The sequence below is a fragment of the Nanorana parkeri genome, unplaced genomic scaffold (assembly GCF_000935625.1).
Source record: "Nanorana parkeri isolate BGI_ZX_2015 unplaced genomic scaffold, ASM93562v1 scaffold50, whole genome shotgun sequence".
NCBI classification, from domain to species: Eukaryota; Metazoa; Chordata; class Amphibia; order Anura; family Dicroglossidae; genus Nanorana; species Nanorana parkeri.
In genome coordinates, this window is record NW_017306318.1 from 285,030 (window position 1) to 308,799 (window position 23,770).

Sequence of the window (23,770 nt, forward strand, 5' to 3'; positions counted from 1 at the left end):
CAGGGGCACGCGTATTTTCCAACGGGTGGCCCCCCCCCCCCCAGTTTATTGCATGACGCTAGTACCTAGGTCCCATAAATATTTATTGGGGCCCTAGGCTCCTGACTAGGCTGCCTGGTAGATGATTTGGCTCTATCCTGGACCCAAGTGACAACATTTAGTTTTAGATCCACAGGTTGAAACCTGTAGATTCATGCTCACTCTCCTATCAAGCAAGTGGATTTTCTTACAAAATGTGCAGTCTGTCTGACAGGATCAAGTGTTTTCATATGTTGTTTGTGTTGAGATGATGTAATGACCATCGCCTTGATGGTCCAGTGTCTTCGGCTTCAGATTAGATGTTCTGACTATGCTGTCTGAATTGTTGTTCCTGGCGTTTGGGTCAGAAGCTATGAAGATCACAAAACTGGCATTTTCAGTAGGTAATGGCAGCCTATATACTTCTCTCTGTACAGGTTTCTTGTAGATCAGTCAGACCCTGTCACCCTCTAAGATAAAGTGTGGATTTAAAGAAGTAAGACGCTGTTGGCATGAAACCAACCAAGTTTAATTTGTGAACCTGATGGGCCATTTCATTGGCAGACTTGATAATGTACAGTTACTATACTGTTCCTTTTTTCATCCGTGACACATTTTTAAATATAATCTTTAGATGAGTATATTTTTAAACTCTGTAATGCAGTATAATGGCTTGGAGATATGATACTTAAGGAGAGTGTTTTTTGAGTAAAGACAGTAAATTGTTGGCACAGAATCATAATTTTTTCTGTTTGCTGATCTGTGTTGTTAGGAATCTGGAAACAATCATTAAGTGTCTAAAATAGAATATAGTCTCTCCTCTAGTGAACAAAAATGTATAGTATCAATTCTCATATCGTTGAGAATTTTTACAGTGTAATGATTCTATAATTATTATGCCATGGAAGATACCTCCGGAAAAAGACTGAATTGGATACATTGAATTTAATGTCTCACTATACATGACATGTTGTGAGGAAACAATAAATGTTAACATTCAGCAATTGCAGGAAATGTAGAGCGTGGTAGAACTAAAAAAGCAGATATGCCACAGTTCCTTATGAAAGAAGTAAGCTTGAAGGTCTATAAATGGTCCTTTAAAGAGACACTAAACTCAGGAGCTGTAGATCCAACTATCGTCTCTGACTTGGTGCTGACACTGTCCTTCCTTCTGGAGGGGGGCTACTTTTGTTCCCCATGGTCCCTGTGTATGTTGTAAAATAGTCACAGCTCCAAGCTCACTCCTGTGATGGACTACAACTTCAATACAAATTAGTAAACTAAACATGAGATTGTAGTCCAACATGGGAGCGAGCTTGGAGCGGTGGCTACTTTACATCACAGACAGGGACCATGGGGAACAAAAGTAGCCCCCCTCCAGAAGGAAGGACAGTGTCAGCACCAATACAATGATGATTTGAGGATCTACAGCCGAGTGATACACAAATAAGATACATTATTGGTAATAGTTAAGGTACTTGAATTCAATTTTAAGATGTAACTCCTGAGTTTAGTGTCACTTTAAAGCAAAGCTCCAGGCAAATAGCTACATACACAAAATAAATACATTGGGACTGCTTCACCTGCTCTAGAAATGGTAATCCTGTCCAACCATTGTTATGACACAGAAGTCACTTTCTGCATAGCCAGGTAGGTAGGCTTTCAGCTTCCCATGTCAAACTCGATCCTGTTCATAGGATAATAAATCCAGTGGCAGAGGAAGTTGTAAATCTAAGCCAATAGTGAAGACATCTTTCTGCCTATCATATGTGTCAGAGGTTCGTGGATCTCAACACTGGCCAAAGAGTATTGCAAATTGTTTTACAAGTAAATCAGTAAACATTCGTTGTTGTATTGGAGTGGCTTTTTTTATTTTGTGCTTGACATCTGTAAAAGTCAGCAGTGGCAGTCTGTGTGTTTCATGACAGGTTTCAGCAAAAGAACATATCTTATAATATTTTGCATAAAGACCTGCTATGGTGCCCCATAGTGTTAGGCTAGATTTCAACTGTGTATGTACAGTATATGTTTGTCTGCTTTAAAGTGACATTAAGCCCTCAGATTTTTTAACATAAAACAATACTGTAATGTGTGCCTTACTGTAATCCATGGTTGTTTCCCTTCTCTTTGATGCTCTTCCTTTTAAATCTGTATCTGTTCTCATGCTGTGCAGAACTTCTGTTTTGCAGCAGACTGCCTTATCTCAGGAATGGATACACGGTGTCTGTGTATAGGTTTGTATAGGCTTGTAACCTAAGCCAGCACTACAGGAAGAGGCCCTGAGCTGAAAAGGGAAGTTCTCCCCAAGCATGAGAAGACATGAGGATTTAAAAGGAAGAGCAGCAAAGAGAAGGGAAACAACCATGGACTACAGTAAGGCACACATTACAGTATTGGTTTATGTTAAAAAATCTGAGGGTTTAATGTCACTTTAAGGTCTGTGAGCAGTGGGGTTTCTTTACCTGTATTAAAGCTGTCTCGAGGATCTTTGACTGTTTTCTTTGCAGGGAAAGACTATTAGCAGCTGCAGAAGAATGATAATGCCTATTGGACTGCAGAAAGAAAAAACATAGCAAATTTTAACAGTATATAGTCACAGCAGGATCCAGGCAAGGTATTGATGATTGCAGAACTAGCTACTCATCTGTAAAAAGGGGATTTGCAGGTAAAATACGTAATCATTATTAGGTGATTCATAAGGACTGATGTGTTAAGAGCTGTGTGTTTTGCTCAGTTGAGTTTTTTTTTACATAGCTCTTCATACGTGTCAGTCACTGTTCCATCTGTCTCTGTGACCATCAACTTCTAGTGTAACAGAAGCTTGTAGGAGGAAAGTGGTTGGGGGCTACAGATAGACATTGCATAACTAAATGTTATTTGGAAAGTATTTCTATTACATGCTGTAAATGTATGTCATTAGAAGACTGCTCTTTTGTTCAAAACTTACGGAGTGCCTTAAGGAGTTATGATATCTTCTATCCCTGTGATAGCTCTGAAAAAAAGAAAAAACACTGTATTAAAGGGCTATAGAAAACCTGGATCTTTTGTGCCACCCTATGCTGTTTTTTCTAATCCAGCACAACAATGCCACAGCGTTCTATGGTTGGAACTATAAAGTTACATAATTAGAAAAGAGATACAGTACATACAGGAGTCATTTTACACTACAATAAACTGTGAACTGCTATTGTTATCGCAAATATGGCAATTGTCCTTATTTCAGATACTCCGTTAGGTTTACCTAAAAGCTGAAGTCCCGTCAGCCTTATTAAAAAAAAATAGTATTGTTCTATAATGCCGCTCCTCTGTGCTGGTTGTGAGGATGTCAAAGGCCCTCCCACATTCTGGGAGCAGAGAAATGCGAGGAATATATTAAGTATTCCTCTAATTTACAATCTCCTACACCAGGGTTTGGCAATTCATTTCCTTAGCTGGGCACATAGGAAAACAGGTGTGGCTGTGGAGGTCCAGCCCGATTAACACCCGGTACCACACAACACACCAACCGTGTACTACAGTGTGGCAGGTACGTCGCTTTGCCATTCATTTGATTGGAACCCCAAACGCACCTCCTGGACGCAATGCCATCAACTGTGCTACAACACGTGGTACTGTAATACGTTGCGTTGCAGTTGAAAAAATTAGTGCATGCAATGCATCTGCCACACTGTATTGCATGGTACCGTGCGTTAGCCTCTGCTGGGCGGGAAACTACTCATGCCAAACCCCAACCCCAGGAAGAGGGCCTCTAATGTCATTGGTTGCTAGGACACCAGTGGTCCTAACAGCCATGGCAGCCAGCCATAACAGAGCACAGGTCGGCAGGCCAGAAAGCTGGGTACGGCCTTCGGCCATAAAATGCCCAGGTCTGCCCTAACCTTCTCAAGCATTTAACACGTATTATCTGGGGGGCAGGATACCAATAAGGCTGACCAGAGTGTCCGTTTTTGAATCTATAATTCTGAAGTTCATTCATTGTAGTTTGATTCATCATACTTATTGGCAAAATGAAGGTTTAGGTCTTATCTCTGTGTAAATTGCAAATTCTCTACATATATCTGAGAGACAGGAAGGAGTTTGCAATATGAAGGTCGAAAATAGGTAGTAGGTTTGTTGACAGCAGAAAGTACATTTGGGGTCGGGCTTATGACAACAATGCCAGTAGCGGAAGAGGCAGAGAAAGAAACAGTCCACACATATCCTTGACTCTCCCCTTAGGCAGCCATTGCACTGTATATAGGCGGCATAGCAATTTTTTTTACCATTTATATGGCTTCAGGTCTACTTCGGCTTTAAAATTCTGAACGTGAAAAAAAAAATGCAGCGGTGTCACGCTTATTGGGAATTCCAAGGGGTGGATCACCAACTGCGGGGTGTTTCTCTATGGGGACCAATCAGATACGAATCTCAGGAGTCACTCACAATCTTAACGGCGAGTTTGAGATTCAACCATCATAGCCAAAAGCAAATACCACTAGGACAGCACTATTACTTCATAGCCTGTATGCAATCAGTGGGTAAGGTGCAGGTATCAGCTCAATGGAGATGGTACTGGTGAGTTAGCAGGAATCTGGCAGCAATCTAGGTATACAGTCTATGCATGAACCAGACACAGTCTCAAATGAGGAAACACTCCAATAGGAGTAGTACTTGCGGTTCTGTTACAGGTGGTGGCACTGTAGTTCAGCAGAGAGTGGGGGTCCCAGTCTTGGTTGGTAGCAATGTGGCACCCATGTTCAGGAGGCAGCAGGCGTTCTGACCTCAATCACGGAACGCCATGCTGCCTCGTTCGTCTCCTTAAATAGGGCCAGGAATTGAGGGAGGAACCGCTGATCGGCACGAACGACTTCCGCGTTCCACAGTGAAACGCAGCCACCGTCTCACAAGCCGGAACTCGTGCCGCTTCCGCGTTCCACGGTGGAACGCAGAGGGGCCGCGGCAGAGACTGGAGCAAGCGGCCCAACGGCGTTACAAGCGGACAGTTTTCCACCCAACTTATTATTTTTTAGTCGAAGTTTGTCAATCTGGGTGTGACTGACAGGGCAACCCAGTCCTTACATTTTATCTGATTCACAGGAACTGCAGTAAGTGCTCCCAAACTATTACAGTAGTGGGCAATGCACCCACACTGCAGCACACCACAATGCACATTTCATGCATTGTTGGTGTGTTGTATTACCAAAAACAGTTTAAGGCTAGTAATTGGCCATTTCAAGTTGATGGATTTCCTATTGCAATGCATATTAGGCAGAAACATTTACACCTTGCGTTAACACACACAGATAGGTGTGAATGCCTAACTGTCAATTTGTATTCTTGGGTTTATAAAGCTCTTTTTTTTTTACAATTTCCTGTCAGAAATCAATCAATCAATCTCTCTATCACTCTCACTCTCTCTCCTCTCTCTCTCTTTTGTTGTTTTTACATTTATGACAAAAAAAAGTTCAATCTTCATGAGATTAATAGATGATATGCTGGGAATGCCCAAGTAGCCAGAAATGTATTGTTCATGAAAATTACATCCACAACACAGATGCATAATATATTTCTTTTGCCGACTGAGGCTTACAGAATGTCGTCGTCTGTTAGCTCGATCAAAGGATGCCCCTGCTGCTATTCGGTTTCCAGCGTGGCCATTAATGTTGTTCACCTAGAAGTACAGAGGCTTGTTTGAGCTACATGCTATATCCAAAACAGAAGACAGCACTACAGCACAACTAGATATACATACCTGTAGACTGTTTGACCGTGTGACTCTAGAATTACTGTGCCCCAATTTAGCTGGTGCCTGCAACACAGTATGAACAAACAGATTTTTGTTTTTGGAATATGTAATCCACAAGAACTGGATGCTTACAATGTGTTATGCTTAAAAATCTTTATATAAAACAACAATACTTTTCTCAACTTATTTATTATTAATAATATTGTTTTGGGGTTTTTTTTGCTTGCATTATTTGTGTGACCCATACAGTTCTGCAGAAAAATAATGAGCGTTGTTTTACATCACTAGGGGTCCTAGGTTTGATTTCCACCAAGGGCAAAATCTGCATGGGATTTGTATGTTCTGCCTGTGTTTATGCGCCAGTTTGCATACAAACATCCAGTTTGCGTGTAAATAAGTGAGTGAGAATGAAAACAAAAGGAAGTATTGCTTATCCATTGCACAAGGCAAAGGCAAAATTGCTCATTTGTGGTAGGGACTGATTAATCATCTTCAGTACAGATACTTCTGAAGGTGACAGTTTATAAAAAAAAAATCCAAGTGCACATATAAATTAATTTTACTGTTATTCTTTATTTTTAAAGGAGTTATTTTAAATTGGTCATATACAGTGGTACCTCGGTTCACAAACTGAATTGGTTCCACGATGCTGGTTGCGAACCAAATTGGTCACGAACCGAATCAAACTGTGATCAGACCGCGAACAGAAGCGAAATTGTGCTGAACTTCCTGTTCGCGTACCAAATTGTTCGCGTACAGCATTTGTTCATCAGTAATTGGTGCACCCTATATAATGTTTGACTTTACATTATTTACGTAAACCTGAGAAACCTCTTTTCATGAAAACTGTTGGCATGACTCTAAATATACACTCAAACCAAATGACATAAGACAGGGGTAGGCAACCTCGGCAATGCAGCTGTGGTAAAAACTACAAAATCCATCATGCATCTGCCCCTGGGAGTCATGCCTGTTGCTGTCAGAGTTTCACAATGCCTCATGGGACTTGTAGTTGCACAACAGCTGGAGTGTTTCGATATTGGCTACCCCTGACATAAGACATAGCGCCCAGTACAAATGCATGCTACTGAGACTTCTGTTTTTATTGTAAACTGGAAACCGGTCTTTGCTAGCTAGATGAGCTACGGCAAATTTGTGTTTTGTTTATCCTCCCTACATACCTTTGTTGTGTATTAGCCCTTTAATTGGCCCGAGTTTATCAGGCTGCATGTTTCGTTCGCATAAAGATAAGCTATTTTTGACAAATAAAAGATTTTAGAAATTCATATTACTTGTTTCCGATTGATCTGCGAATAAGATATTTTGAAAGTGACAGATCTTTTATTCGCTAGACATTTGAATGTAGCAGCTTTTTGTCACAATTCATGTCCTGATCTGTCCTAGGTCATTGCCTATCGCCTGTGTGAAGATTTGCAGAACTGACAACTGTTTATTTTTACCTTGTCGCCCGCTGTTAGCACATTTTATTTTCCTTCACTTTTGACACCAACACTTCTAAACAAAAACCTCTTCCTTTTCTCTTTCCCTGGGGTATCCAGCTAAAAAGTTTTAGCTTGCTGATCTGCTTAGAATAAAATAAAATAAATCGCAAACTGTTCTTCTTTCTAATTAGTCAGCTGTTACCGGTGTCTATTTCTACCTTTTACTTATAAGTATGTAAATTTATTCTTACTGCCTTTGCTACGATCCTGCAAATATTTCACAGGTTTGCTGATGTGGGGTTTTCATTGAAGATTGTAAAACTGCTCACATCCCGAGCTGAGAAAACCATCACTCAAAAAAAAACCCTCCCCCCCTCCTACCACCACCACCACCCTCCACTTTCAATATGCAAAACCTTCCAGACTGGAAATCTCCTCCTTACCGAAAGTTTTCTGGTACTGGATCTGTGAAAATTACCATCTATTTCCTCCTACCAATGAGAAGAAAAAAAAAACTTGGTTAGGTGCATCTTAGTGAGAAGAACAGCCATAAATAGGATTCTACTGTGAAGAAACCTGTTTTGCACTCACTGCTGTAACGTCACTGCTGCAAACAGAGCCAGCAGAGGAAATCTTTTACTACGGGCTTCCTCTGCAGGGCTCTGAAGTTACAGTGAAGTTACAGCAATGAGCTGCTGTATTACCAAATGCATGTACGTGCTGACAGAGGTCTGGGGGGCTGTGCAGGGATAGGGGATGGAAAAATATATTTTTTATTTTAAGTTTTGGGGGTATCTAGGCATTCATGGAGATGTCACTCACGGGATCCTCTCAGGATTGCTAAATTATGCAGTAAACATTCACTCCTTTATACAGGTGACGCCAACCCTGGCTGGATTGGCAAGGTGTCACTCCCTCACCGCATTATGTAAAATGCCAGCAAGAGATTGACGCCTCACTGATTCAACAAGCAAGGGTGTGAACTGTGGAGATGGGTATCTCTTGGCCCTGTCCTATCCTGTATAGCAAATTTGTCACACATGAGTTGTACCAGCAACAAGCTAAACACAAGTTGGCATGGTCTGACTTATAGTTTTTGTTCTGTATGAGCCGCCCTTGGAGAGACCCGGTCTCACCCGTTTTTTTTAGCTTGTGGACACAACCTGATACTGTTTGTGTGATCAGCAGCGCCAGAGGTTGTGAACATTTATAATGGACTTTTTCCATTACATATTCACACTTGCTTAAAGGGTTATTAAACCCTTGCATGTGTTTGCATATATCTATGGCTAGCATGCAGTAGATATATGCAAAACGATTAAAAAAAAAACTTTCTCAAAGGGTTAATAGTTACCTGTTTCTCCGCCGTGCACTCCCGTCCGAACATCTGAAAATTTCTCGGGCAGCTGCAAAGGATCTTGGGGTGGGCGCATGTGCAGTTCAGATGTTCGGCCGGGAGACGAGGAGAGACGCAAGGTAAGTATATGGAGCAGCGTGCACCCGCACAGAGTCCATGGGACATGCGAGAAAAGGAGGACAGAGGAGTCAGCGCTGGATCGGAGACCTGCACCAGCGCTGGAGGGACAGTTAAAAACTACAGGAAAGAAGAAGGAGAAGAAGATCGGATTAAGAGACATCATTTAAGGTAAGTCCTTACTTTAGCACTGTTGGCACTGAGGGGGGGTGGACATTTGCCCTTCATGTCACTTTAAGCTGGACATACAATGCTCAGCAGGACTCGAAATTTGAGCTGTGTGCGGCCCTGTAGGCACCATTATGCCAGAAAAGTCAATTTTTAAATCAACTTTTGTCGAAGAAGCCAGGCCTAAAAATTGTCAGCCGAATGGTGACTGTAGCCAGTCAGTGTTTGGGAATTCTGGCAGCTCCGGGCGCTGGCAGGGTAGATTGCTCCTTGTACACCGTTTAGCTGGTATGGGGAAATCAAGAAGTTTTTTTTTTCTCATTCACTTCCTGCAGGCTGAAAAAACCCACAATTGTATGACCAGGTTTAGTTGTACTGCACAGACTTTTATATAAGACTAACTAAGCTTATTTCAGCGGTAAGCGGGGTGCTGTTCACATTCCCTATTGTACAGATGATCACTGGAGGACCGTTCTGTGTATGAAAAAAATAGCAAGTAAGTAAAAATATGAAAGTCGGGTCAAAAACTACTTTCAGGGACGTGACAGAGTAATAACGTAGAATGTGTATTCGTATTGGGGAAAAAAGGTATATTACATAACATACGGAAGAGTAGGAGACATTCCACTTAAACAAGTGAGACTTTTCTGCCTATGTTTTGGGGAAACTGAGATATGAGCCTTTGTACAGCTTGATCTTTTAGACTATATTACTGAAAAGTCAGGTCATGGGATCTTTTTCTTTATTTTTTCTTTGGGGAGTCTGGGGCAAATGCTACTCAGAAATCAGTTCATGGAGAAAGTCCTGACAAGTGCACCTCGGAGACAACTGAACAGGGACAACTTAAACTATTTTCAAGAAAAGGCTTAGTTGGAAACAAGAGTATTCCACTGCTGGAAGGAGAAATCCTTTAGGGAGGATGAAAGGTGCAAAGATGAAATAAAAGGGCTGTAGTTTAAGTTGAATAGAATCAAAGTTAAATAAGAAAAAAAAAATATTAATATATAAATCACCATCCTTCTACCTATCATCTCAAATATCACGACTTCTGACTGTATTCATGTAATCTTTTGTAGATGAAACTTTATGAGCATTTTATCTTTTTAGCCTAGAAAAAGAAAAGAATTTCTAAGTTGGCACGCTCGTCTCGCTCTAATGATAATGTACACCGAGAAGAGTCTGCTATCTTACTCCAGCATAGCAGGCTTGTGCTAATTGAAACCTGAATTAAATCTGCTTTATACAAACGTAACAAAAGTTGTGACGGAATTTCAGGTTCTTTAATATAAAGGTGCTTGTGCTTGTACAGATATGCAGCACAGAAAGCTGGTTTCCAGGTTTAACCCCCTCCAGTCCCCCGAACGTACGAAAATAGCCAGACGGGAGCCTTGTAGGTGTGAGCGGGAATATTAAAATGCCCCTCGTGCCCGCAATGTCACAATTTGAAACAGCCAGCGATGACTGTTTATATACAAGCCGTCCGGTATCTGTAGAGACCCCTGGTTGCTAGTATGTTGTGCCGCCATGTGCCGTCCCCCTCTCCGCCACCGCCAGGATCGGCACTGTGGCTCTGTGCAGGGAGTTCGGAGGAAAATCAGTACAAGATCTCCCCTCCGGTGTTGGGTGTGCGGAAGTGATGTTTATTACATCACTTCCACATTCAGATGTCACTCTCCTGCTACAGAAGCCAGGGAGAAGCTAGTGAAGCAGATCTCTGCTTCATCAGCATCTTTGGGGGTCCCTAGGTGACATTAGGGGTCTTAGAGACTACTAATGTCTCCATAAAGAGGACCTGTCACTGTAATTTGATATCACATAGCGGGCGTCTTAGCTTCTTGTACGAAAATGACGATTAGGCTAATTACGCTGCCCATGTAACATATCATCTCGAATGTCTGAGTGTGAGCAATAATTTTAGGGCCATCAATCATTGTTATTACTAAATTGATTAGCAGTAAAAGCTTTTAAAGCGTCGCCTTTGGCCAATTTTGAGTGTGGTAGTTTTTTTGCAATTATGCGGGCATGCGCAATTTCAAGGATCGACATGTCTAACCGGCGTGACTCCGTCTTTTATATTTTAATGGGTAATAATAAATTTTCATAACATAATAAAGGGAAAACAGGTTTTTTTTCCTTTAAATAAAACCCCCAGTGGTGATTAAATACCACCAAAAGAAAGCTCTATCTGTCCCCAAAAAATTGTATAAAACCCACCCGGTGCAACTGGGCCGCCATTAGAAAATAATGGCACCCACAGCGGGATCGTCGGGGATGGGCGAATCCGCGTGGTATCATGCACGATTGCCACGTGATCACGGATCGCCCAGGTGTGAACCCCTGGTCTAAAGCAGACCTTGAGAGATGTCTATATTATTGTTCTTTCCCTCCCTCCCTCTCTGCTCTGTTCAGTCTCTGGGAATGAGAGAGAAGCCCTATGTAAGTTATGAGTCCCTGGACTCCCCATGTTGGCCCAGCACTGTCATTGGGTATTTCCTTTGGCCCACAGTGATTATCATAGCTGTGGGGGAGTGGCAGAAAGGTGAGTATATACCTGCCGGGCAATAAAGAATTCCGACTTCTTTGCCTTGAATAAGCAAAGACAGGATTGCTTTAAAGCTAAAATCCAGACAGAAATAAAATAAATACTTTTAAATCCAGCTATGTATTTATTTAAAGAAAAATCATTATGTGTATTTTAAATACAGCTCGTACTTAAAATTAGCAAAATCTGACTTCATATCAGCTTCTGATCATTCAGTGCACAGCAGCACACAAACAGTAAGAGTGTGGAGCCAGTCAGAGCTGTATTATGCTGCACAGTGCTGTCAGTTTAACACTGTGAACATGTATTCAGGAAGGAAGAGTACAGAGAGGACATCGCTGTTACTACGCTGCACTTTATTGAACAGTCAGCAGGCTTGGGGTGGGTCTGTGACTGAGCCTTACTGGTTACCAGTTATTGATGTTAGGAATCAGGCTGTTCTGCGTAGCAGGAAATCTTTAGTATACGGGCTTGCGTCATTGGGCTTTTATTCGCATCAAACGGGTTTTTGCATTACCATAAAAGTCTATGGGAATGCAAAAAAAAAATGCTTGAAGCAGGTCAAATGTAGGTCAACGGGGGGTCAACTGCACGTCAATCAAATGCGCTCGTCAGTGAATACTGAATGATCTCCAAAGCCCATTGATGCAGGTCCTAACAAAACCCTTCGCAAGTAAAAGAGTTCAATGAAGTTCAGCTATATATTTAGCTTCTTCCCTGGAGCTAAAAGTTAAAGTGAATACTTCAAAGCTTTATGTTAAATATAGTTTGAAGCATCTGTCCTTCTGCAAGATTAGTACTAGATGTGTTAATCTTTTATATCATTTATGTTTGCAGCATAAGGAGAAATAAAACTGTGTGCAGTCTTCCCAAAGAAGCTGATTTGGCAACCCAGGCTTACAGCTTTGTATCCCCATGATATATCAGAGATGAACAGTAATAATGTATGTGCATAGGAAGCAATGGAGAATCCACTCACATTCACTCAGTGCTTGATATTCACACTGGCTGAAGGGAAGATCTTCAGGGGAACTGATTGCTCATTTCTGATCAAATCCATTACGAAACACCAGCTCTACAGGCAACTCCACATGCTGAGCTTTTATAACTTAAAATCACTGCACGTATAGTACCCTTCCTAATCACAGGAACCTGTAGGGGTAACTCCTGTGACATAACAGTGGGTGAGAGATTCCCCAAAACACCGTATGCAGTATTTTGTGGACATTTACTGTTGTGTACTGCATGACGTGAGACATCCCCATTAATCCTTTTGTTGAGCTGATGCAACCTTTTAATTCTCCGTGTGATACTGCTGGGGCTAGGTTCAGATCTGAGCGATCCAGGGACGCACATCCCGGGACCGTCCAATCGTGTTCGGGTGCGCATAGCGATTGCCGCGCGGCCCCATTGATTTCACTTACATCCATAGTTCTCCTAAGGGTCACGGGAGGGCATGAACTAGCCTCCTCCCATGACCCAAAGATCAGTATATAGCCAGCTACAGTTCGTGGTATACTGAGACCGCAGCAGCCGGGACGGATCCCGACATTACTGTCGAGATCCACCCAGCTGCTTGAGTGACAGTGGGCTCTGCCTACCTAGAGGCAGAGCCAGCTGTACCTGCCCCCTCCCCAGTCCGTTCCCCCAGTCAGCGCTGGAGGATCGGACAGGGGAGGGGGGGGAAGCCGTGAGTGACAGTCACGGCTCTCTGCAGGGACATGATCGAGAAGTGAGCGAGCGACGGTATGTGTTCCCTCACTTCCCGATCTATTGAACCGACGGGTGACAGTTTCATTGTCACATGTCGGCTCGAACTATGAGGATGAGTGAAAATCCCTCACCTCATAGTTATCCTTTATTCTGTTAGTGACTCGGAAGGTACTGAAGGTGGAGACAGCCAGAAAACTAGTATTTTCAGCAATGGTAGCATATGATTTTATATTATTCAGAAAGCTAGAACACAGAAAGGTGGGCAGGACCTGAACCTAATGCTGGACAGAAATAGAGTTGGAAATGATGTCAGGAATATCACATTGCTAGAGTATCCAAGACAATAAGAAGCCAGAGGCCCACCAAGCTTCATCTATAACTACAAATCACTTCTGGAAGGACTGACGATGTTAGGGTCTGTCTGATAAACAGTAAATGTGTTATTTTGTCTTACATATTGCATAATAAAAGCAAGCATCAAAGAAAACACAAGTAGTTAAACAAATATTTGATGTGTTACCTTTCCAGTGTTTGCAAAGTCAGCCATGTTTCCTATGTCAGTTATAATAGCAGATGCCTAAACAAAACAAAAAACAACACATTTTATTCAGCCTCAACTGTACAGTAGTGTTTGCCACATATGGGATAGTGACATTGAAAAATGAGCAAGTATTGCAGTGTGTAGCCCCAGAACAGACGTAGTGTGATTTGTAATGTAGCTAAAATTGGATCATCTTGGCACATTTTACATTTATGCCACACCAAAGTTTTCATACACTTTTTCTATGTAGCAAAGCTTAATACCCAACTCTGGGCACAAGAAAAAAAAACTACCTTTTGGAGTGGGCCCCCCTCTGCATGGCAAGGGTTAAATGCTTTTTAAGTCTAGGGGTACCGGGATAAGGAGTAATACTTACCTCATTCTGTGCAAGCAGTCATATGAGGCTTCCTCTCTAAGGCACTTCCGGCGTTGGTTGCATGTCTGCCTCCTCCACATTCAATACAGGGCCGATATTCCTGATTGCGCAGAGGGTTCACCCAGAACTCAGAGCTGTAAGAAAAGCTTCATCTCTCCCTAAAGGTGCCCATACACCTGCCGATTATCGTACGATAATCGCGGGTGATCCCGCGATCGTACGATAATCGGCAGGTGTATGGAAGGCGTGCCACCTACTTCTACTGCACGGTCGCACGTCTTTTGTTTTCCGAGCACGCTTGAAAACCTGCCGAAAATCGTACGATTTTCGGCGGGTTAGTGGTGTGCCCGGAAGACAAATGCCGAACGTGCCGGTGTGCAAGACGGGCAGATCGTACGACATTTTAAATTCCCTTACAACCATCACACAAGGAAAGTCGTGTGATGGTTGTAAGGCGTATGGCCAGCTTTAGACTTAACAAGCATTTAAACCTTGCAATGTGGAGGGGGGCCCCCTGCAAGATTTTTCCTTTCTCCAGCCCGGAGTTTGGCTTTAACATGAAACACCTCAGCACAGTATGAATTAACAATTGCAAGCAATGTTCCCACTTTTTAAGATTGTTTATGATTTTTTTTCTGTTTAATCTGCTAGGCGGCTATAACAATCACGTTTTGCAGTCACTGTTACATTGCACAGGGAGTTCTTCTAGTTTTTGGGGAAATGTCCCTTGGATGGCTCAGTTTTTTTTCAAATTTGTGCATGAAGTGGAGAAAAGGATGTTGCTTGTGCCACTATCACAAAGTGATGTATGTGTATGTGGCAATTTTTAGACATTTGGATTATAGAGGTGGGTGCCATCAGGAGGTTGCCTTTTCTTCAGCTCTGTTGAAATAAACTCAAACTATATTTTTTGCTAGTATATATTATTATATTAATATTATCATTATCTTTCTTCATTTAAGATACTCTATATATAAGCATTGTGGTGAGTTCCAGAACTTTGAGCAGTGTGTTAGTCATAGAGTGTTATCTAGTTTCAAAGCCATGCTACAGCCTCTGGTGTGTCCCAGTTTCTGAAGACTTGTGTAGTGAGCAGGCCTCTGAATGTGGGTAGCCTAGCCTGGAACGTGAGGCACTGGGTTCTACATTGTGGCACTTTTCCAGGCCTTCATTTACTGTGTTAGTTACAGAGCACTCTCCAGGTCCAGAGCGTTGTCATAGACTCTGGTGTGACTCACTGAGGACTCACTAAGTGAGTAAGGTTGGGTTGAAGCTCTAGGATCTACTTCATAGTTGATACCATTGGGCTCCAACTTAAAATCCCCCATTTTTGTGGACCACCTTAGCTGTTGGTCTATGTTTGTTTCTCCTGTTAGGCTAGGTAGTTTGGTGTTCTACCTGTTTTGTTGGATGATTGGTTGTCCTTCCCGCTAATTAGGACCCATAATTCATTCAGCTAGTGGTTTCTGCTTAGTGATATCTACCTCTACAGCACAAGGCTGAACCTTGGTGCCCTCCCTTCGCCTTTTTCAATATTTGATGGGTTCTTCAAGCCTTTTTTCAACTGCTAATCCATTCGGAAATGGTGGTAGTACAATCTCCACATCAGTCAGATCTCTCAGTTGGACATCTCGAATTCCTAAGAGTTACTACATTTCTGTGCACCTCAATGGATGATTAAAAAAAGATTTTTGTACTTACCCTACAATCTGCTTATAAAACTGAGGCATGACAGTTGGAATTGCGGTTATACAAGGTTTAAACTTTTTTTGTGTTCCAACCTCCTGAAGGTGGCAGTATAACCCAAATGTCTAAGAGTTACTGCATTCCTGTGTCCTCCATTGCACGTCAAGAATCTTATTATCTGTTTATCTGTTATCCTCAGAGAGCTATCTGCCCCTCTATGGTCATCCATATTGTTCACTGCAGCATCCTCTGACATCGCCTTTTAATACTACACATGGTGCACCTATTCTATATGAACACATTGCAATACAAGCTCATTCACTAAATCATAAACAGCAGAGTGATTTCAAACTGCAATTTTATAACAATATACCTAAATACTAGAAACAAAATGTAAATGATCTGAAATCTAAGACAGACTCCCACAGCCTTGTGCTGCTTGCAGTTTGCCTCCATAGCATTCAGTGAACCAGTGAACAATTAGCTACACATGGTACCAGACAGCACTGCAGATAGCTCACATAAGTGCTGCTTGTGTGCAGGCTTTTTGCCATACAAACATTCAGCATTCATGTGAGCAAACTGCTGTGTTGCAGGACGTATACTTTAACTGAGAACCCTAATATGGTAATGCATATTCCATTAACTGCATGCATAGCTGTGTGTAAGAGTGCTATAGATTCATAAAAGTAGTTTTTATATATGTTTGATGCATTTGATCATGTTTGCCTTGCATTACAATGGTCTGGCTGCATTGCCCCATGTTTCATGTACAGACAGAATATAATGGGAATGTAACATACACGCAATTGTCGGAAGGGGTGCTTTCATAACCTGCATGGGTGTGAATGTTAAGCCAAATAGATCAATGTGCCACCACTCTGAAAAGTATTAAAGGAGTAATGTCTACATTGTCTAGGAAGGTTAAGACTGACATTGTGTATCTGGTAAATTAAACAAATATACTTATAATTTGGTAAATGATGCTTCTCAGTAAATATTCATTTTAAAGGATAATCAAAAAGTACCATGTAGATGGTAAAATCACTGTTATGGTACAGTTGGTCCAATTTTAGTTGGAAGAATATTGCCAAAGGTAAACATTTCCACAGACATACACACTGGATTAACACTCCTGCAGTGCATTAAGGCATTCCATTCATTTAGAAAGGCCTGGAAACACCCCTCAGTATATAGGCAGAAAAAGCTCCTGCAGTATGTATTATTTTTATGTAAACCATCTGTGCATTGTGGTTTTGTGGTGGGTTGCATTAGAAAAAAAAAAAGTGTAGGTGCGGTTTTTTTCATGCATTGAGATTTACTGTCAGCCAATTTAAAATGAATGGGCACACAATAGTGTGAGTGGTCACTTCCTGTACATGTGTATTGGGGTGTGTGATAAAACGTACATTTTACTGCAGCATAATAGTGTTACTGACAAACCCTGTGCTGCCTTTGTAAACCAGATATGGGGAGATATGTTTTAATCAATCAGTTTTATCATTGTGTGGGGTGCAGCACATGTGTAGCTTAGATCAATGACTTCTAATAAGCCATATATTGTCTAGATCTGCCAGTCCACCAATCATTAAAGCATATAGCTAATGTTTTTTTTTTCTTTTAATTATAATTATACCACGCCAAGTCCTGGTTCACTCCATCACGATCTGTGAATGCGCGGCAAACTCGGTCAAAAATGTTCGCTTTGCTGTGCTTTCACAGAATGCATACAGAACGCACAATGCGCATGCGGTGCCATTGCTAGATGATGGCACACCGAATGCGACTGGGAAAATGCGCAGAAAACATGGGAAGCATGTCTCAGACTTTGCCGCATGCACAACTTTTCCCGCATTTGGTGCGCATGCGGCACCCATTAAATCAATAGGGACGCAAGCCAATGACGGGAAATGCCCGCAAATGTGCGTCCCCACTGCGCTATGGTGTGAACGGGAACTAAGGGATTTCATAATGCAGTTTAGAGTTAACACTTCATACCTGTGCATGCTGACTATATTATGACAGTATATTGTATAATATTCTGTATTACATCTGCCACCATGAAAACTTATTTTTGCACTGTTTTGCAAGGTAAATTGAATCTGACCTGCAAAGCCCAAACTGTAATGCCCTGCATAGAACTTGTCCGTGAGTAGTCTAAGCTCCTGATAATCAAAGGTTATTGCAGCTCACAACCAGACCAGCAAGGCTGGCATATGAAATCTTACCCAAACTGAAAATGTCAGTAATGTCCATGTCAGCCATTCAGGTGCTCACGTACAGGGGATGATGGCACCTTCCTTTCCTTGATTTTTTGATGAGCCCTACAGTGATCTTATAGGGTCACTTTTTAAAGGTAGGAAAAGAGCCTAAAAGCTTTTAACAATAAAACTGTACATCACCGCCTCTCTACAAAATTCAGATTTTTACACAGCAGAATTTCCATTACAAATGCAGATAGGAAGTGTATTCCTCACTTTAATATAGCAGTCAGAGGCATTCAAGTCATTGCTTTATGTTCCTGTGACCATCTGTGCCTAAAGAAATGTGCATGCCAGTGAATGACCAACTGCACATGCAGCATGTAAAGAGGACATGTAATGTCTGCTTAGAAGGCAATGCAGTACTTCAGTGTTTTCTTGTGACAGTAACTTGAAATGTATATCCATAGAATTCTCTTTATTTAACCTGAACCAATGTTATAATAACCTGACTACATAGCAGCAAATGAATATTTGCACACAGGGCTTGGCGAACAAATTGCCTGGTAGCTAAGTGGCGTAAAAAATTGGGATTTGAACTGTTTGGGATATATTGAGTGCTTGATTTTTTGAATACTTGTTGTCTCCCTTCCTTTTTAGACCCTTTTTTAGTATTTAAAAACTCTTTTTCCTTTTCTGTCAGTTTTTTTAAACCTGATCCAGCCAATTATACTCCCAGTGGGGGGAAACATAAATAACATTCTGCTCCAACCAAAATTGGGAAGAATCAGCTGGCTGTGACCAGAGGTACTTGGCAGTGGTACCTGCTCAGAGGACACATAAGCATGCTTGGCAGATACAGGTGCTTATTTTTATATCACCATTTTTATTTTCTTTAAGAATGTGTGTGTTCAGTGGTTGGCTCTTAGAACAATCATCTCTTGCCTGTGAGTGGCATATCACGGTGGTCATAGGTCGCAGAAAATGTGGCTTCATACCTCACAGTCCTTGTGTCCTCCTTCCTCGTTGTACACCATGATTGAATTCAGGGGCTCATTTTCAACTGGGACCATGACTTTCTCACACTGGATTTTGCACAGCAGGAAACAAAGCACTGCAGCAATGAAAGAAATCTACATGAATACATGCTGGAGACACTTGAGCAGGGGGTACTGTCACAAGAAAAGAAAAGAGGGGCTTCAGGAGAGGGGAGAGAAGTTACTGCAGGAAGGGAAAAGAAAAATACTAGACTAATAGTAGTCTTTTATCAGCTGATTCCCAGAGGTGGAACAATGCCCTCTGGTGGAAAAAGTCAGGTAAGGCATCTGGCATAACACTGCTGCATGAGGCAGGATTAAAATTTTGCGCAGCAGCCTGAAACCGACTTTTTCTTATTAAACTTATATTTTCTTTGCAAAGTAATCAACAGTAGAACATTGACACTTTCTCTTTTATGGTCAATTCACACCATGTGTTGCTTTAAGACTCACTGTTGTAACGCAGTCCATTAATTCTCAATGGGCTGTCAATGCACCTCAACACATAAAAAAGTACATGCACCTTTTTTTTCTTAATGCAGCACACCACAATGCACAATTCACATCTAGCTAGCTAGATGCATTTGCATGGCATCAAAATGAGCCGTATAACAATGCACTACACTTTGTTACACCACACAGTTCTGTGCACTAGTGTACATTGCATGGTAAGGCTTTTTGCTGCAACATATATGTGTGACTGGGCCTGCAAACTCTCCCTACCACAGTCACGTCACTCTGATCTCACTTTTATACATAAGCACTTTAATGAACGAATACATTTACATTGCACAGTTTCCAGATGAAAATTTACTGCACCTTTTTACTGTCCATCTTGAATGTATTGCAGCTTGCCAGTCTTTAGATGTGGCGGCTGCATTCGTTTTCTTATGTCAGGCCTTTTTTCCTTTGTTTTAAACTTCTGATCTGGCCAGTAACATATTTCCTGTCCTAGGGTGACAACACTCACTCACCGTTCTGTATCTATGTAGGAGCAGTGTTGTCACCCTAGTAGGAAAAGTTTTAGGACTGCGGAACACCTTCTCTTCTCATTTCCATAACATAGGGTGAAGGTGTTTTGTAGTCTACAAAGGGAACTGGGAACAACGATGACTAGTAACAGTCAGCAAAAGCAAAGGACACAGAAATGTATCAGCTCACTATATTTGTGGCAGGATCAATTAGTGTATTTTTGCACTTATCGAACTGATACAAAAACACTTTTAATGGCATATTTAATCAGCCAAAAGGGAGTAACTAAGAAAAGTTAATTGAGGCTTACACTTATATAGGCTTAGTTTACCTTTCTGACCATGTTTTGTGTTAAACCCATATGTAGGGTGCGACATGAAACCTGGTCAGATGCACATTGTTTCTCTTATACAGAAGTGTGCAATAATTACTTATTTCTTTCTTTACAAAATAAGCTTTCATATACCTCTGTTGAGAAGAAAGGTTTGCAGCTTAAAAACTGACGGTCAATTAAAAAAAAAAAAACCCCATACTTACGAAGAAATAGTACAGGAGCCAGTAGAAGCAGTGCGATTGCTCCCCCACCAAGAGTCGGAGGGCCGATCATTTTTTCAACGCAGGCCTCTCCACCCAAGCAGTCACAGACATACACTGTGAGGTTCTGGAAGGAGACCATGCCTTGCCGGTCATAGATCTCAAGGTGTAGAGTGTGATTTCCTTGGTATGCATCTTTCTCCTTCTTGACCTTAATAATATCATCTGAAATACAAACATTGGTGGTTATAAAAAGTCAGTATTGTCCATTTTATATACTAGAAACAGAATCTGGTAGCCATTGTCCAGATTTCAATAACGTGCGGCAAAACACTAGTTTTATCTGGTTTTAGCTTTGTGCACAATAAGGCAACTACACACACTGCATTCCTTTTGTAGTGCCATTCATTTGGCATGGCTCCCCAATGCACTGATCCATCACCCTGCAATGTACAGATGTTTAAAGGGGTTCTAAAGCCTCCTGTTTTTTTTGCCTATATCTACTGCTATCAAGCTATCAAGCAGTAGATATAGGCAAACAGTTTTTTTTTAAAACCAAACCACTAAAACAGCGGTTTAAACTTACCTTTTTTTCTTTGCACGCTCCTGCGCCAAGAATCAGGAACTGCTCGTACGGCCGCAAAGGATCTTGGGGCGGGCGCATGTGCAGTTCGGATTCTCGGCCGGGAGACGAGCAGAGACGCAAGGTAAGTCTATGGACGATCGGAAGTGCTTGCAAGCAGAGAGGTGTCAGCGCTGGATCGAAGAGCCACCGCACCGCTGGAGGGACAAATGAAAACATCAGGAAAGAAGAAGATCGGAATAAAAGACATCATGGGGGGGAGGGGAAATTTTTTTTGACTTTAATGTCACTTTAAGTGCACCAAAGAACACGGATATGAACCAACTTTAAATTGTGGTGTGCTGCATCGGAAAAAGAGGTGCAGGTCTTTTAAAACCTGCATTGCCTTGTGTTACCAGCTTGTTCATAATTAGACATGTACACCAGCAAAAAATTTGTTTCGTTTCGTTTTGATTTGGATTTTGCTTTATTTTGTTTTTTGGAATTCGGGTCCGAAAGTCAATTGGTTTCGGATTCGGAGCAAATTCGTTAGCGGTAATCCGTACAAAATTTTGCTTTGTTTTGTGTTCGTTCGATGCAGCAAAGTGACATTTAAGAGGAAAAAAAGGGTTTTTGTTCTCAAATGTCACTTTCCTGCAACGAAATTTCATCCAAAAAACGAAAGTTCGTCTAAAAAAACGAATCGGAAGTTCGGATTCGTTTGCATTCGTTATATCTGTAATTCGGATACATACGAAGTTCCGAAAATTTCGTCCAAATTTCGATTCGGAACGAAACGAATCGCACGTGTCTATTCATAATCAATGGGCTGCATTACCGCAACGAAACACACATAAACCTGCATGTGGCAACACACCAAAACCGTGTGAATACAGCAAAGACGGCTCCTCTGTCTTCTTGCCTAACATAACCTTGCTGCCCATAATCTTGTGTTCATAAATCACTAACAGCTCAGCTACAGTATATAAATATGCTGGGCAAGTATACCCAGTCTTGTCTACTGAGGGCCGTTTTGCTGATGAATGCACATTGAGACACAATGGCTAGGCATAGATGGACAAATACCTCTCCAAGTATGATGGGCAGGAAAATACCATCTGATTTTGTGATTTTACACATCTAACAGACATTCATTGCGAACTGTATATGGTTCCATCTCTAAATTGTGGGAGCTTCTCTTCAGAGATGTAGCTATTGTTCTGTTTTATTTGGGATTCTAGTGTTTATGTTGATTTACTTCCATACCAATCATCAGTGATATGTGCACAATGACTTTTTTTTATGGTGGGAGTAGGGTCTTGCAGGGTTGCACTTGTTTCTGCTACTGTTGTAATGATAATGTGAATAATACAGTTTAGGGATGAAACTCTGTTAGTATTGTTGTATTTTTGTCGGTTGTGCATAGGTTGATTTTGAAAAGTTATTTTGAGACTGTGTGTGAGATGTGAGCCTGTACATTGTTAAGGTTTTGTCTTAAATTTAAAGACCAATGGATTCAACTGTGGATTGTCTGATCATGGGGACTTGCTACATACCTTGTTCATTGGTGACAGTGGCACCCTATTCAAATCGTGTTTTCTCCCCCATAACAGTGGAAATGAGAGTGACTAAACACAGGTAGGTTTGCCAAGAAGTTGGAAGTGCAGTAACGAGCACTGATTATGATGCTTGGAAACATTTCAGAAATTTATATTGTGGAGCTTCTTTTCCGGAAGGTCTAAGCGGATCTCTTCATATGGCTACTCTATAGAGAATGGTCCCTTTGGCCATTCCTGCCAGTAACTGTCCATTGTATGGAACAGTGGTGATTTATTGCCAAGAGGTATACACTCCGATGTTAACAAACTCGTGAAGAAATCAGGAATTGCTCTAGGGCTACCTCAGCTATGCGTGTCTGTCAGCCACTTCAACTTTTGCTTTAACATTGGATTTGGTGCAGTTGTGGGGATCACCCATATGTATTTGATTTGGCCATAACTGTATAAATTTGACCAATTTTAATAACAAGATAACATTACTTTATAATGATTTTGTTATTTAATATGTATATTATGTTTTTTGTTGATGATGATGATGATGATTGATGATGATGATGATGATGATAATAATAATATTAGTAGTAGTAGTGTTTCTGTGGAGGGGGCTGCCTTACTTATGCTGTGCTTTTCTTTCTTAAGCTGGCCATACACCTATAGATTATCTGTAGATTTTCTATGGCCAGATAGAAAAAGTGCAACGAATTCCTCCATCTACGCTGAACTGTGTGGATGTTGGAATCTCTCACTGGGCCAAGCTTCAGTATCTTACTAGTCGGCCCCGCTGGCTCTCACAATACCGGAACAATGCCTGCATCCAATCAGATTGTTCAGGTATTTTGACAACCAGCCAGGCCGACTAGTAAGATACTGAAGCTTGGCCCAGTGAGAGATTCCAACATCCACACAGTTCAGCGTAGATGGAGGAATTCGTTGCACTTTTTCTATCTGACCATACAAAATCTGCAGATAATCTATAGATGTATGGCCAGTTTTACAGGGGAATTGCTTCCTTGTGATTGTCCTGTGAACGCGATGACAGAGCAGAATCTACTTAGACATTGCTAGGCAGCAACATCCTGCATGCTGTGCACGCTAAAGGTACATGTGGCATACATTTACAATGCACATTCCTGTTTGATACAGTACACACACAGTATATAATGCTAAACAGCAGTGTAAGTGGCCCTGGGAGCAATGACTAAAAGAAATTCTACTAGAAG

At 41.5% G+C, this 23,770-nt stretch overlaps 1 protein-coding gene across 1 annotated transcript in view; it reads right to left on the reverse strand.

Moving 5' to 3' along the window:
• LOC108802279 (cadherin-like protein 26) overlaps positions 1 to 23,770 on the reverse strand; it is a 112,403-nt gene that overhangs the window by 1,097 nt on the left and 87,536 nt on the right. Inside the window, exons 11-14 of the mRNA XM_018574149.1 lie at positions 20,433 to 20,654; positions 18,885 to 19,000; positions 8,106 to 8,168; positions 2,481 to 2,570 (exon numbers count right to left, since the gene is read on the reverse strand). Of these exons, the coding sequence (XP_018429651.1) occupies positions 2,481 to 2,570; positions 8,106 to 8,168; positions 18,885 to 19,000; positions 20,433 to 20,654 (491 nt within the window). The remainder of the gene's footprint in view (positions 1 to 2,480; positions 2,571 to 8,105; positions 8,169 to 18,884; positions 19,001 to 20,432; positions 20,655 to 23,770) is intronic.